General features: G+C 31.3%; 1 protein-coding gene across 2 annotated transcripts; it reads right to left on the reverse strand.

Moving 5' to 3' along the window:
* Nucleotides 1-7,944: 7,944 nt before the first annotated feature.
* On the reverse strand, nucleotides 7,945-13,588 carry PTAC5 (plastid transcriptionally active 5). Of its 2 annotated transcripts, XR_011082084.2 has the most exons (8): nucleotides 12,886-13,444; nucleotides 11,005-11,150; nucleotides 10,525-10,620; nucleotides 10,203-10,331; nucleotides 9,356-9,593; nucleotides 8,503-8,620; nucleotides 8,346-8,383; nucleotides 7,945-8,252 (listed from the first exon to the last, which is right to left on the reverse strand). XR_011082084.2 is itself a non-coding variant. In XM_068621998.2 (7 exons), exons 1-7 carry the CDS (start codon nucleotides 13,370-13,372, stop codon nucleotides 8,157-8,159), a joined length of 1,230 nt encoding a protein of 409 aa, XP_068478099.2. In that variant the 5' UTR covers nucleotides 13,373-13,588; the 3' UTR covers nucleotides 7,945-8,156. The 2 variants fall into 2 exon arrangements, 1 of the variants encoding a protein (XP_068478099.2); XM_068621998.2 differs by lacking the exon at nucleotides 8,503-8,620 and having other exon boundaries at nucleotides 12,886-13,588.
* Nucleotides 13,589-15,550: the final 1,962 nt, after the last annotated feature.

Below are 15,550 nucleotides of genomic sequence, written 5' to 3' on the forward strand. Positions count from 1 at the left end.
GGCTCCATAACAAATGGTATTATGTGATTCTTTCAAAAAATGCAAGTCTCACACAATTGATCAGGGTGATGAATATGGGGTAAACCATTCACTAAATTTCTTTTGGAAAGATTTTCCAAACTCTGAAAATTTAAGTGCCCAAAGCGTAAATGTCATAACCACGATTCATTATTCACTATTGCATTCAAGCACTTGAAATCACCCATATGAATATCTACTGGAAACATACGGTTTTTTGATAAAAAAAAGTTTTAAGAATCAAATTACCTTTTTTATCAAAAAGTGAGAATTTATTTTCAACTATGTACATCACATAACCCTTTTCGGTCAGCTGTCCCATACTCAACAGATTACTTTTCATATCAGGTACATAGAAAACATCATAGATGTACCTGTGATCACCATTCTTCAATGTGATAAGAATTCGCCCTTTTCCAGTTACCGGAACGAACCTGCCATCACCGAATTTCACTTTTGTGTCCAAATCCGCAAACAGTTCCTTCTGACCACACATATGATTCATGCAACCTATATCCAAATACCAAGTCTGATTGTTTGGGGTTTCATTTGATGTGGCTGTCATTAGTACTGTATGATCCTCTTCATCTTGTACGTGATTACTGTCTTCTTGAACACAATTGGCAGCATGATTATCACCTTTTGATATGCACTCATTTGCAAAATGACCACGTTTATGGCAATTATAACACTCAACATTTGATTTATTATAAATGCCTCATCGTCCTCCACGACCACGTTCCCCGCGCCAAGCGCCTTCATGATTCTGGGCCACCACGACCTTTGCTGAAATAGCTACCATGTTTATGATAGGAGCTACCAATTGAGGTTTGTGCTTGTAAAGCCTGTTCAATTGGTTTTTCAATCTTATTGTCATTCATCCGTTGCTCATGCACTCGTAGAGAACCGGACAATAACCTTACTGTCATTTTTGAAATGTCATTGGCCTCTTCAATTGCAGCAACAACATGTTGAAATCTGGGAGTTAAAGATCTCAAAATCTTTTCCACCTTTGCCTGCTCTGAATGTGTTTCACCATTGGTCTTGATCTGATTTGTCAAGGCAAGAACTTTATTTATATAGACATCAATAGTTTTTGTGGTTTCCATCTGCAGCAATTCATATTGGCGTCTTAGGATGTGAAGACGCACCCTCTTGATCTTGTCATCACCTTTGTAATTGGTTGACAAAATTGTCAAAGCCTCACTGGCAGTTGTTGCTCCTTCTATCTGCTCAAACGTCTCATCATTCATCCCTTGATGGATGACATACAAAGCCTTATTGCCATTCTTTTTCTGATCACGTTGCGCCTCAGTTGCATTAGCAACTAATGCAGACACTCCACTCTCAACGACATCCCATAACTCATGATAATCAAACAAAACTCTCATTTGCACACACCATCGATTATAGTTTTTTCCATCAAGGATAGGGACTGATAATTGGGTAGAGTTCATGATAATGACTATTGATACCATTTGCACGAATCATATGTGTGGGTCAGAAGGAGCTGTTTGCGGATTTGGATGACTCATTTCATGTATTATTAATGTAAAGATTTTTATTCTATCAATAAATAAAAACTTATATATATTTATATAGTCTAGTGTTTGTTTGTTTTGGTAGTTTTTAAACAAAATCAGGTTAAAACTCACCAAAGGAAACAAATAATACTTTTATTGTCTTGTGAGGAAAATTTTAATCAAATACCATGTATATTAAATTTGAGAAATGTTGTGCACGCTCCACAAGTCACAAATTGTGTTTGTTTTCGTTTTCATGTGTTGAAAAGATGTTATTATTTACCACTTTAAAATTTTATCAATGTGTAACTTTACATTGCACATGCAGATGAATCTAGATACTTGCCTTGCTTACCCTTCTCAACTCAGAGAAAATCAAATTCTAGATTTGTTTTAGTTCGAATCTTTTTCACTTTAAACAATTAAAAGTGTTTTATAAAACAATATCAAATATTATAAATTTATTCTGATAATGTGATAGATCATATGTATCTTTATATTATCAACACATTAAATGTTAATATAATATTATATCACACCAAAAATTATATTAAAAAATAGTTTTTTTATAAAAAATATATATCAAAAATTTATATTTAATATATTTTTGTTTGTTAATAAAAATTTTAACTGATAAAATTGGAAAGTATTGATAAAAATAATACTTTGATCAAAGATCCAAAAATTACATTCATAAACAATATACCATAGAGTTATCATATGTTTATAAGAATACAATTTATCTTTGAAAACTTCATGTAAAGGAATCCAAACATATATATATATATAAGTCATGTTATATAAATGATAGAAGAAGATGCATGTCTTATATAATTTTGTTGTTTGATATCTTTTATATATAATATAACAAATCATAATATATTTAAATCCAACAATAAATAGTACTGGTATTCATAATAGTATATAAAGTTACTTTCTTTCAAACAAGTCAAATCCTAAAAGAAACGTTGAGGCAAGACTCGTGATAAAGGCCTCATGCAGTACATAGGTTGACAATATTTAATTAATTGTAAACAAATCATCTTAGATTCTGGAATCATCTAATCAAGAAACATAGTTTGATTAGTAATCTTATTGTTGATTATTATATTATTAAGAGATGTTTCTGTAACTTTTTTTTGTTAATGCAGATGTTATCAAAAAGTAACTTTTATATAATTAATTTTATTCATAGTCATGTTAATTGACTTGGAGAACAAAAGTAACTTTGTTGACTTATTTTTAAAGTCATCATTTAATTGAGAAAGTTACATGTGAACAAAATCAATTTCATCTTCATCTTTCAAATATTTCAAATATTTTATAATGGTTCAAAACTCCCTTTAATAAAAAAAACAGTTAAATAATTATTCTTTGTGTCATCTTTAAAAGTAATAGTATATATTTATTTCAAAAATGCTAATCATATAAATTTATCTTAATTGTAATTTTTGGTTTTCGTGTTTATAAACTCTATTTTAATTTGTATTTTTTTACTTTACTTTTAATTTTTAATAATCAAGCTTAATTTTTTGTTTAAGAATAATGATTAATACTGTTAATGATGACTAATTAATTGTATTTGATTTAAAAATTGAAAAAAATCAAATACAACATATTACATATTATGAAACTTTAAAACAATTTTGTTCAAAAATGTATTTTTATAACTTATCTTCGTTAAGAAGTAAAATACAACTATAACTTTATTGAAGTAAAATGTAATAAATAACTTCTTAATACCTAAGATTTGAAGACAATGGATGCAATGTTGAGTAACTTTTTCAAATACATGCACTAATGTGAACACTCTAAAAAGAAAAGTGTTTTTTTTTTATATAGAATTTATGTAATAATAGGATGGTGATTGAATGAAGGAGAGCAACGTCACCTACAAAGTAAGATAGTTGCCATTGAATTGATGTCATCTGATTCTGGTTGTCTCCCATCATAATTTATTTAACACGAGGCAACTACAACATAAATAATAACGTTAAACGTATCTATGTTGTCACTGATTTCCGTTAAAACATTCTTAACCCAAAACTTCAAAAAGTTTACATCAGATAATTAGATTTGTATTTTCATCATCAAGAAATTAGTTTTTAAATTTTAAAATATGTTAATTATTTTTTTTAATTTATTTCTCTCACTGAAGTATTTATCCTCTTTTCTTATATACTTAACAGATAGGTTAATTTTAGTCAGAAATTTCAAATGAATATTGATGTTTTTTTTTCTATTATCTATAATATTATACAAGATATATACTATTATCTATATCTTGAATACAAAATATTACAAAATAATAATAAATATTATATGTCTCCAGTTACTTATAAGTGAGTTATGAACAGTCATTCTCTATTCCTAAAATATAATGTAATAATCTTAGAGTTTTCCTATTAACAACTAAGCAATTAGTGCACTGATGAACAGAAACATTTTGAATTATACTTCCATCTCGTATGTGATAAAGTTCTGAAAAAAGAAATTAAAGTTATTTACATCTTTCACAATATCAAATTGGTGATCTAAGTTGTTGATGTTCTCGTACAACTTATTTTTGAAACTATAAATTTCAGAACTAAACATTCAATGTTACTAAATATGTTCCTCGTCGATTTCAGAAAATGTTAAGTAGTTAAGATGGAGATTAATCCAGTTTTTATTAGTTATCTTTTATTAAATTAAATTAATATATATATATATATATATATTTCTTTAGCATGAAATTTTTTTAATTTTTCTTTTCTTATAATCCTTTATACTCACTTTCCCTATTTCCCATTAATCATCCCTCTTTTGTACAATAAAGGAGGCATCTAGAAATCCTTTTAATTTGGAATTCTACCTTAGACGCATTAATTGAATACAACTCTTTTACAAAAGAAAAAAAAATAAAGAAACAGATTCAACTTTGGAAACATGTGGAGTAAAATGATGAACAAGCATGCAAAATCTATGCAAGTAAAATTCTAGACCACCAACGTTGTGGTTTGACCACCTCTGTATTTTGTTTACAAGGAACTAATTCCATACAAAGTTATAACCTTCTCTGCATGTCCCTGTCGCAGCCTAAGAAACTGAAGCAATCATAGAACTCCATGCCACCAAATGCGAATAAGTATAACTCTTCAAATTATCATGCAACAAGTTTTTTCTATTGCTTCATCAATGAGACAAGTGTGACGAACATTAAATCATCTTAATGAAAATGAAAAAAATATTGAAAAAAAGGAATAAAATTTATAGCAAAATAAAGGACAAAAAAATTCAGAACAATCAATCCTCTTATTTTCTTACTAAAGGTGCTCTAGCTTGTCTTTATTAACAATTGCATGATATGAACTAGAAAGATGTCCTTCCTTAGACTACTACTGTTTTTGAGAGTTCATTCCCCAGCTTGTCCAATGTTGATACAATGAGACAGAAAAAAGTAAGAAATTTTTTTAGCAGATTGAAATTTGTAGTGAGCTGTAGTATGGGATCACAACTTAATGTTGTGGTTACATACTTTTTTCTGGTGGTCTTTGATTTGATTTCAGAAAGAAAAGAACAATTCAAAGCTAGTCCTATCCTAACATTATGATTGTGATCATTCTCTATAGATCATTTTTTTTGTCATAATAATATTGTGCATTGTCGTCATAAGTTAGGTTTGTATAGATAGTTGTCCGATATTCATAATAACTTCGATTTGTTCCAGAAATGCTATCTGTTTGACACATCCAAATTATGTTTCATTATAGTAATAAGTTTTCTTTGTTCAAAGGTTGGGTTTATGGGACCTTAAGTCAGAGGTTTTCAATCACTGTCATTTAGTAAAATAGTGTTATTTCTGTTTTAAAGTCAAAACTGATTCATCGTGTATGTTCTTGTGTCTTCATCTACCTTGATTTGTGAAGCTGTCCTCTATCTTATTGTGGCTTCTATTGTTCCAGGAGAAGATACATTAATGTATTTATAATTTATATTTACAGGTACAAATTTTCATTATTTAATGAACTCTACTTTCTTGTTGCCGGTGGAACAATTTGGATTGGTATGTATAAAATATTATCATTTTATTTTTAATAAGATCTTTAAAAGGCCTCTATTGTTTTTCAAGGAAAAAAAGATATTTACTTGCCAAAACCAAAAACCATAAACCAAAAACAAGATACTAAAAAAAAATCACAAAAAACAAAAAATGTTGGTTGGTTCAAAACTTTTTTTGTTAAGACACAGAACTGCGGAAGTACCGTGTATACATATATATCTATATAATTTATGTTTGTCTCTATTTTAAATTTTTTTTTTTTATTTTTATTTAAAATAAAATTATAAAAATTAATTTTTTAATAATTTTTAAATATAAAAATAAATTTGTAAATTTATAATTTTATCAATTAAAAAATATAATTTCAATCACACATATCCTATCCTTCATAAACTTTTTCGCACTTTCTTCCCTACTTATTTTAATCCAAAAAAACCTCATTTTCTTCGAATTTTTTCCTTAAATCTGTTCTCTCATTCTCATTCCTAATCCAAACAAATCATAAAATAAAAGAATCTTTCTCTATCCTTATGCCGAATGACGAAGATAAGGTGAGGGAGTTGGAAAATGCAGGACTCAAAGAAACTGAAGATAAAATAAATGGCAGAAAAAGGACAGTGGCTATGCGTACAACTGATAGTACCTATGAACCTACCACTAGTACAGGACAAAATTGTGTGGATAAAAAACTATATGGACATGATAATGATGATGATGTTGGAAGGCCCCTAAAATCAATATCATGGACAGAATCCACTTGTCTCCTCTTATTGGCGGATTCTCTCATCATAATGAAACAGGTGTGAGAAAGATTGCAACAAAAGCAAGATGTTTTAGCAATTCTGTGTTTCATTGTGCTTGCTGATGGACAACATGTAAGAGAACATAAAATTTTTGTATAGGTAACTTTTTCACACAACTCCTTACCCAACCCTCTCCCAGAGAAGCTGTAATAATGGCGGTCAAGGCCTGAGGGTAATATTTTAGAAATAAGCAGAGTTCTATTGCAACTTGTAATTTATATAGCCCATTAGTTTAAACAACGCAAACATTATAAATTTATTTCATCACTCAAATTCCAGATTCTAAAATGTCTTTTTAAATGATTGTCAACAATAATGTTAAATATGATGTGGGTGACAATGATTTTGGTTTTTTTTTTTTATAAAAGTTTTCATGTTAGGCATCATTATACAACTTGACATCTCAACTAGGCTGACACCTCAAGTAACAACAATCATCTGTTATCACATGAAAAAAGTATTATTGAAAAAAGAAAAAGAAAGAAAATACAAAAATATGGGGGGACTAGACCAAAACTTACATGTTAACAAAAACGATACATAGGTAGACTATACCTATTCATAAAGAATTCTAAGAACAGACTAGATGGAAGTCTATTATACCAATGAAATGATTCTTTATGATGTGAGTGACAATGATTTTGGTTTCCAGGAGGATAAATATAATTAAAATAACATCAATTTTCAGCTAAGGAAAGCATTACTGATTTTATTACATACGGTATTCTTCTCAGTTCGATGCCTAACTCAGGACTGGCTTCAATTCAATTTTCAATATCTGAATTGAATTTATGTAATTAAAGAGCATGTTCCTCCTACCCATCCTTATCAGATGGCTATCAACTTCAATTGCTCGGCACAAGTTGATTCTTCAGTAATCTCTCAGGACCTTCTAGCTCATGCTATAGGAATATGTTTTCTTGGGTAGTTCTGATGTTTCTTTTTTTCTTCTTTTCTTCTTTTCTGACTTTAATTTCCCATTAATAAAAATTAAATAAATTATGAGTATCCTACACAATTTACCAAAAGTATTGATATTCTTGTATGTATTTTTTTAGAATAGTTCAGACAATAATAGTATGTTCAAAACTTCATTAAGAAATAGCATTGTCGACCAATCAAACAAAACCACCACCAATTGTTGCTCTTTGATGCACAGTTGGAAATGTTATCATTAACTGAATGAGTAAAATAAATAAATAGTTCGTCACTTGGACAATAATTACTGTTAACCACATTACATTACGGCTATTCGTTGCTAACCATGTTTTAATTCCCGACAATTTTATTAACGATCATAAAAAAAAAGCTCCGCAATTTCAAGTCGCTCAAACAAAGTCATGAAGGTTTAGTACCAACACCGCCTTTATTTCGAGGTCATTCGAAAGATTCTCGGAAACCACATTTAACAGATAAAATTTGAGATGGACGTAGTTTGGATATGACCTCATTCATTTTTTTAGTTTAAAAGCACCTGTTTCCGTTCAATCTATGTTGCAATTTGCGGGGCTTTTCTATAGAGTTTCACGCAGTTCTGAAAGCTCCAAAGCCCTGAAAATCTCTATAATATCAACTTCATATTTATCAGTTCGGTTTTAACAGTTGTACAAACGTTCACAATAAGATTTGTTTTGGACTACGTATCTTCATCAGTTCAGTCAGGAACAAAAAAAACAAAAAATACACAAGATTTATAGGTAAGCAAAATTTGTGCATTGGAAATTGATGAATATATATACCTGTGTAACGGTGAAGAAATGTATGTCATTCCTAAACCATAGTTTTCCCTCCACATAAATCACATATAGTATGCCCTAGACCGTTACAGTATGGGCATTTTGTGCCCTCCTCCACCCATTCCAAAAACTGCGTTAAAGAATTCATTGATAAGTTCAAGATCATGTGCAGGGTAAACAGTCATAAAAGTAAATTTTGTTAAAATGCTTGTGTATTTCTTACTTGAGGTTCAATATTTGGTTCGCCAGATCCATCACACTCTGCAATAAAAGAAATAGAAGTTGACTGTAGAGTTCCACAGTTGATCATAAATAATGCATTTATGAAACCAGTATCATAAGGTCAACATCAATATATCAGAGATGAATATCATGGTTGCCTTTAGAATGGTCATTACGAGAGACGTGAATGAGAGATTAAACCACTCCAACTCTGACTCTGACTGCTCCATTGGGCCATGCCTGCTATCATGATTACTGCTATCATAATAGTAATTCCTAAATTCATATGATAGCAATGACCATATTAGTTCCAAGTCTGAGACTGTGGAAATTATGGAATATTTTTCTCAAGTAGAGTAGAGACAATTTTCAATAGTCAAAGTGCCCAGTAGGCTGTGTTCAAGTAACTCGCACGAATACGGATTTGGAAAAAGCCTTCCCAGCAAGCTGAATAATTAGACAAAAGGAACCGAAACCTAAATAGTGGGTAGACAATGTTTGGAAAGTTCGAGAAGAAATTCTGTTGAATGAATCTGATTTAGACAAAAAAAACACCTAGGAAAACAAATATTATCCAACAAAGGAAACGGCAGAACCTAAGGCATAAAAAAAAATCATTGGGGAGATGAAAGGTGCTCTAATGATAGAGCCCTTATTATCCTTCAAAATGTAAATAATACTGTGATGGTTTAGTTTTAATCCAATGATCCTTCTAATGACGACCATATTGATAGCAGCAAAAATAAGCATGACACTGCCACCTAAGTAATTAATTTCTCCAAACAGGAATATATAGAAGGAAATGGGTACATGAGACAATTGATGTTTGTATAGTATGAGGGTTTAGGAAAATTATATTCTGGAAAATACATAATACCTGCTTTGTTTCTTGGAGGTTGTATCAAATTAAAAGTGCTTTTACAATGAGATTTGTCTTCCGGGACAATGATCAATGAACCAACTACAGGATAATGATAGTTTTGATTGAAATACAAGGGATAAGTTACATACCTGTACACATCAAGCGGCCTTCCCCACGACATTGAAGGCATTTTGTCGTTGCATTCTTGTTATTGCTCCTATCAACTCCATCACTTGCGACAAGTCTTGATGGCTCTTCCCATCGATTCTCCCCAAGGAGAAAAACTCTTCGATCGTTGACTTCTGTTCCCTTATCACTTTTCGCTACATTTTGCTGAACCTCTGAAATATCTGTCACTGAAGGAACTGCAGCTCCATTTTCACCTTCCTATATAATTCACAGTTGGATTATGATGCAAATTTGAGTATTTTAACAATTTAAATATTTTGTCTCTGTTGTTTTAGAGATAAAATGGAAGTAGAATAATCCCTAGGCCTCCATCCCTAAGCTTAAACTTTTGGGAGATGTTGACCTTGCTAGTTGTCATGCAGTGAATACATCAATGCACTCTATCAAAACCAAAATTTCACTAAGAACATAATAAAATAATGCAGAAAAATGAGAGAGAAGAGAAGATCGAAAATTATGTTTCAATCAAATAGAAAGAAATATATATTCAGATTTCCAGTACACAAACTATCCTGTTTAGTTTAAGACCAAGTAGTCACGTGATTCAGCCCAAAGCACATAGATGGGACTAACAGTGTGTTTAGATTTACATCTCGGCAGAGAAGACATGAGTCAAGGTAAAGCTAATAAGAGTAACTTTTACGTTTTTTGTTGATTTTGATATTAATTTTAGTTGGAACATGCATAATTGATGGGAATTTAGACTTAGGACAAACATGTTAGAAATAAAGTCTCAAACATTTGGGCAGATTCTCGGGGTCGGCAGTAAGGAAGGCACAAGAAGTGCATCTGATATAAGCAGCATACTTTTGGTAAAACAGTAGTAGATTGTTTATCTTGAGTCGTGCTGCCAGCGTTCTTTTTCCTTATCTCCAAATAGAGCCTTCCAAGAAGTTCAGCAGTCATAATACCATCCTCAGGGACACCTAATGCAGCCTTTCAAACAAACATCACACAACCATCAAAATTGCAATAACAAAATTGCAATAGCACAATATATATCATATGGAAAGCACTACATATATACAGTACTAAAATTCAGTTTATATTGAAAATTAATCCAAGACAAATGTTCCCCTCTTTGCATCAAAGATTCATTAAATCATATATAATGCAGAACAAAACTAACTTGCCAAGTCTTCACAGCACGCTCTGTTCCACTTGAGAAGCTTGAGTATTCCATGTCTTCCTCGCCCGAGTAAAACCCCAAGTTCAGCAACGCTTCCTGTTATTTCAGTTTTCGACACATCGAGTAAGATTTCACATTGCACCAATTATTCACGCACAAATCCAATAAATCAACTCTCATAGAAGTGGATAACTAAAATTGTGATTGGATAAACTTTTCCAGTAATCAGATGTAGGATAAGTAAATAGGAAAAAAAAAAGAGTTAAATTTCCATTATAACTTAAAAAACTCAGCTTATGTACTTTAAGCTTAGTTTACAAGTTCAAATCAGCTTATGTAATTGAGTGCATAAGTTGATTTTAAATCATAAGAGATGTTCAATTCTTTTTTCTCTCTTATTTACTTATGCAAACAGAACCTATATATTATTTAGAAACATAAAAAAGAGAATTATCAAGAGTAGGAAAATGGAAGATCAACCTGCATCTGTCGAACCTCTTCTCCTTCAGAACCTTTCCTCAAAATGCTCGTTTCAACCCTCACAGACTCCTCAACCACCACAACCTCATTCTTCCTTTCCATGACCTCTTCAAATCGTTTCTCCTCCTCTTCAAATTGCTTCTCCTCTGTTGTAGATAATTCAATTAGTGTTGTGTGCAGGTAAAACCAACTGGAGAAGTTGCAAAATACAAGGCTAGGTTGGTTGCAAAGGGGGATTTTGCAAAAGACTGTTTGGATTATTGTGAAGTGTCTGCACCCATGGCAAGAATTGAACTATCAAACTATGATTGCGACAACCACATTTAGAGGTTGGTCATTACATCAACTTGATGTAAAATTAGCCTTTTCAAATGTATCACTAGTGGAGAACATTGGTTTTGAACATGAAGACAAGATCCATAAATTGAAAAAGGCTTTATATGGGATAAAACAAACCCCTCGAGCCTGGGATAAAAGAATACATTGCTTCTTTTTCCAGTTGGGTTTCAGCATGTGTACAACAGAATATGAAGCTTATGTGAGAGCTACTATAAGTGATCTAATGATAGTTTGCCTTTATGTAGATGGCCTCCAATTACGAGCAGCAATGCAGTACAGAAAGACAAGTTTAAAAGAAGAACTGTGTTGGAGTTTGAACTGAGAGATCTTGATGTCATCATATGTTGAATCCATGTAGCTCTTTGTAATTTTTGATATGTTTGTGGTTTGATGGATACACTTTGTGGATTAAATGAATGAAGAAAACTAAATGGAGAAGATGAATTTGGTTGGTGAATATAGAGACTTAGAATAGGTGATGCCAACTCCTAATTAATTCTAATTTAGACACAAAACTAGTGCTAACAAAGAGTGAGGAAAAAAGACAATTTGTACACAAATTTGGATAACATTTCTTTAGTCAATTCTAAGCTAAATTTACAATACGACTGATAAATATATTTATAGTGCTAAGGACAGTAAGGGTGCAATTTTTAACCCTCTTCTGAATCTATATTCACCGACCAAATTCATCTTCTTAGTTCGATTTTCTTCATCCATTTAACCCACACAATACATCCATCAGACCGCAACATATTAAAAATTACAAAGACTTGCATGGATTCAACATATACTTGAAATCTAGGATTGCTATCTTATTTTTAGGAATGGAATTTTTCTTCTAGTGAAGGAATTTTCATACATCAAAAGAGGTATGCAATTGAAATATTGAAAACATTCCAATTGTTGGATTGTGCTATAAAGTTAGAGATGGAAGGAAGTGACAAATAGTCAATTCAACCTTGTATAAACAAACTGTTGGCTCATTCAGAATTTTGTGCAGTAACCTATCATAGTGTATGGAGTGGTGTTGATAAGTAGATTATCGTCCATCCAATGCTTTCTCATGTTCTTTGTGGTCAAAACATGGTAATGAAGTATTTGGCTACTGTGATTCTGACTGGTGTGGTGATGAAAGAGACAATGTGTGGTCGAGCACCTATTTCATGGTGTTATATGGAGCTGTTTTCATGTGACGCTGAATGTTGAAACTTCAATGGGAACTTGCCAAGCCTTGTTGCTTGAGAACTTGACCTCCGAAATGAAGATGAGAAGAAAAGAGCCTATGCAGATGCTACTAGACAACAAGTCACCTAAACACCCTATTCACATTGGCCATATACCGCAATACTAATTAGCAGACTGCTGACAGATTCAAGCTGAGTAGAGAGATGATAAGAGTGCAATCAATTGCTAATCTGAATTAAGGGGAAGTGTTGTAAGTAATTATGATAGTTAGGTAATTAGTACTTGTAATAGAACTCTAAGTAGTAATGATGTACTGCGACACGTGTGTGAGAAATAAAACTTCAGATTCAATACCCAGATCACTTGTTCCCTTTTCTTCTCTGTTCTTGAGAGTGTCTTCAGTGTGTGTTATAACATCCTCCATCTTCCGAACACTCGAACCGCTCTCGAGAACCATATTCTTGTCCTTCAGCACCTGCAAGAGCAACGCCACATTAGCGACGGCGTCGGAGACGGAGGCCGGAGTGGACAATTCGCGCGTGGAGAGGCGACGCTCCATCGCCTGGATTTGGAGCTTGAGGTCGGAGATCTCGCGGAGGAGTTGATCACGTTCGCGAGCCCAGCGCTGCTCCTCGCGGAGCCAGCGCTGTTCGTCGCGGAGCCAGCGCTGCTCTTCTCGGAGCCAGCGGTCTTCCTCGCGGTGGGAGAGGGAGCAGTGGGAGATGAGGGAGTTGAATTTATAGGAGAGTGAGTAGGGGTTGGGAAGAGAAATTAGGGTTTTGTTGAGAGTGAGTGTGAAAGTGGGAGTTGGAGTTGCAGTTACAGAGAGAAGGGTTGGCATGGTGGGATTTGGATGATGGAGGCCATTGAAGGATTCTTCTTCTAACTAATATTCTCTTATCTGTTATCAGAGGATCCAAACCACACATTTGTAAAATTAAATTAAATCCTGGTGGCGGGAAACTAATTAATCATTCTACTTTTGTCAATAAGCTCTATCTATGGTAGACATTTATACCACGTGTTTTCTCTAATCTAACTACATTTCATACAAATCAACTAATTTGAATATGAATGCTAAAGTTTTAAACTCACAGCTTTCCTTTCATACATAACATTCCATTAAGAAAACAGTGAAATAATTGTTCTTTTTATCATGTTTAAAAGTAATAGTATATATTTATTTCAAAAATGTTAACTATATAAACTAATCTTAATTGTAATTTTTGGTTTTTGTGTTTATAAATTTTAATTTGTAATTTTTTACTTTGATTTTTAATAATTAAACACAATTTTATATTTTAAGAATAATGATTATTACTGTTAATGTTGACTAATTAAATGTATTTGATTTAAAAATTGAAAAAGACGAAATACAACATATTATGAAACTTCAAAATAATTTTGTTCAAAAGTATATTTTTATAACTTATTTTAGTTGAGAAATAGGATACAACTATAACTTTATTTAAATAAAATATAATAAATAACTTCTTAATATCTAATATTTGAAGACAATGGATGCAAAATGTTGAGTAACTTTTTCTGACATTGAATTGATTTAATTTATTTAACACGAGGCAACTACAACATAAATAATAACCTTAAAAGTATCTATATTATGTCACTGACTGATTAGCATTAAAACATTCTTAACCCAAAATTTCAAAAAGTTTACATCAGATCATATATTTGTATTTTCATCATCACGAAATTAGTTTTTAAATTTTAAAATATGTTAATTTAAATTAATTTTTTTTAAATTTATTTTTCACATTGAAGTATTTATCTTTTTTCTTATATACTTAACAGATAGGTTAATTTTAGTCAGAAATTTGAAATGAATATTGATGTTTTTTTTCTTCTATTATCTATATTCTGTATTATTATACAAAGATATATACTATTTGATAAATAACTATTTTATATTTTAATAAATAAAAAATAATTTACAGTTTGTGCCTACCTTCCATGTAACACCCAATAAATACATCTAACTATTACAATATAAATCTTACATGTTTATATACAAGTTTAGAGTTTTTATTTTTCAAAATATTCCTAAAATATTCTCAATATATGAATAGGACTTATCAAAATACAAATATTTACAATATAACGTTAAAAACAAAAAACATCCTAAAGTCCTTCAGGACCTCCGATATTTGTATGATCATTTGCTCGTGTACATAGTACAACAATTCACAACACAACAAGAAAAGTAAGGGTAAGCTAGTAAAATAAAATTTTATAATATACACAATTAAATCAAAAGAGAAAATCAAATTACATGATCAATTTCTCAAGTATTCAATCTTCTTCAAATCCCAACATAAAACAATCACATAAATCTCACATGGATCTACATATTTAGGATATTCAACAAACAGAATAACAACTAATGCCTTTTGGAAGACCCGTATTAAGTAAGTTCTACCAGAGATTAACACATGATCCAAAGATTACCAGCGAATCCAAGAGAAATGATTAAGGTAAGTTCAATACAACCCAAGTCATGCATCTCATATGTCACGATGTCCATGAACTCCCCATCAGCTTCTCACCACATGATATCTTAGTTTATGTGACTTAGATCATCAGTGAAGTTCGAAGATAGGCATCAATACTTAATAAACATTCAAACATTAGTCCATACATTATCCCAAATGTATAAATTCAATTCCATATCATTTTCATCATACAGTATCATTCAAAACGTGATCCACAACATTCAAAAGTCTATTTAACATTAAAAAAAAAACAACACTTAAATACTAAACCATCAAAATCTAATATTTCTACAAGTTTAAATAATATATAAATAAACAACACAATATATAAATACACAACATCCCTACAAGAGAAATTCAATATTGGGACTATGTTCCCTCCACATCCAGATCTTCTAACCTAGGGTACTATAAAAGAAAATCAAAGTTAGTTTCACTTACCTTAATTGTTTGTTTTCGAATCAACCTCTAGAATTTTATTCTCTTAATCTAGATAAGCTTCAAGATTT

Source organism: Phaseolus vulgaris, chromosome 10 (assembly GCF_051622355.1).
Source record: "Phaseolus vulgaris cultivar YP4 chromosome 10, ASM5162235v1, whole genome shotgun sequence".
Classification (NCBI taxonomy): domain Eukaryota; kingdom Viridiplantae; phylum Streptophyta; class Magnoliopsida; order Fabales; family Fabaceae; genus Phaseolus; species Phaseolus vulgaris.

What these genes read in the sequence shown, in the direction of transcription:
- PTAC5 (XM_068621998.2), bottom strand. Translation starts at nt 13,372, where the DNA reads ATGCCAACCCTTCTCTCTGTAACTGCAACTCCAACTCCCACTTTCACA. An exon ending in AAAGGGAACAAGTGATCTGG is followed by an intron (nt 11,151 to 12,885) that starts GTATTGAATCTG and finishes TATCTACAACAG; the next exon opens with AGGAGAAGCAATTTGAAGAG. An exon ending in CTACTACTGTTTTACCAAAA is followed by an intron (nt 9,594 to 10,202) that starts GTATGCTGCTTA and finishes TGAATTATATAG; the next exon opens with GAAGGTGAAAATGGAGCTGC.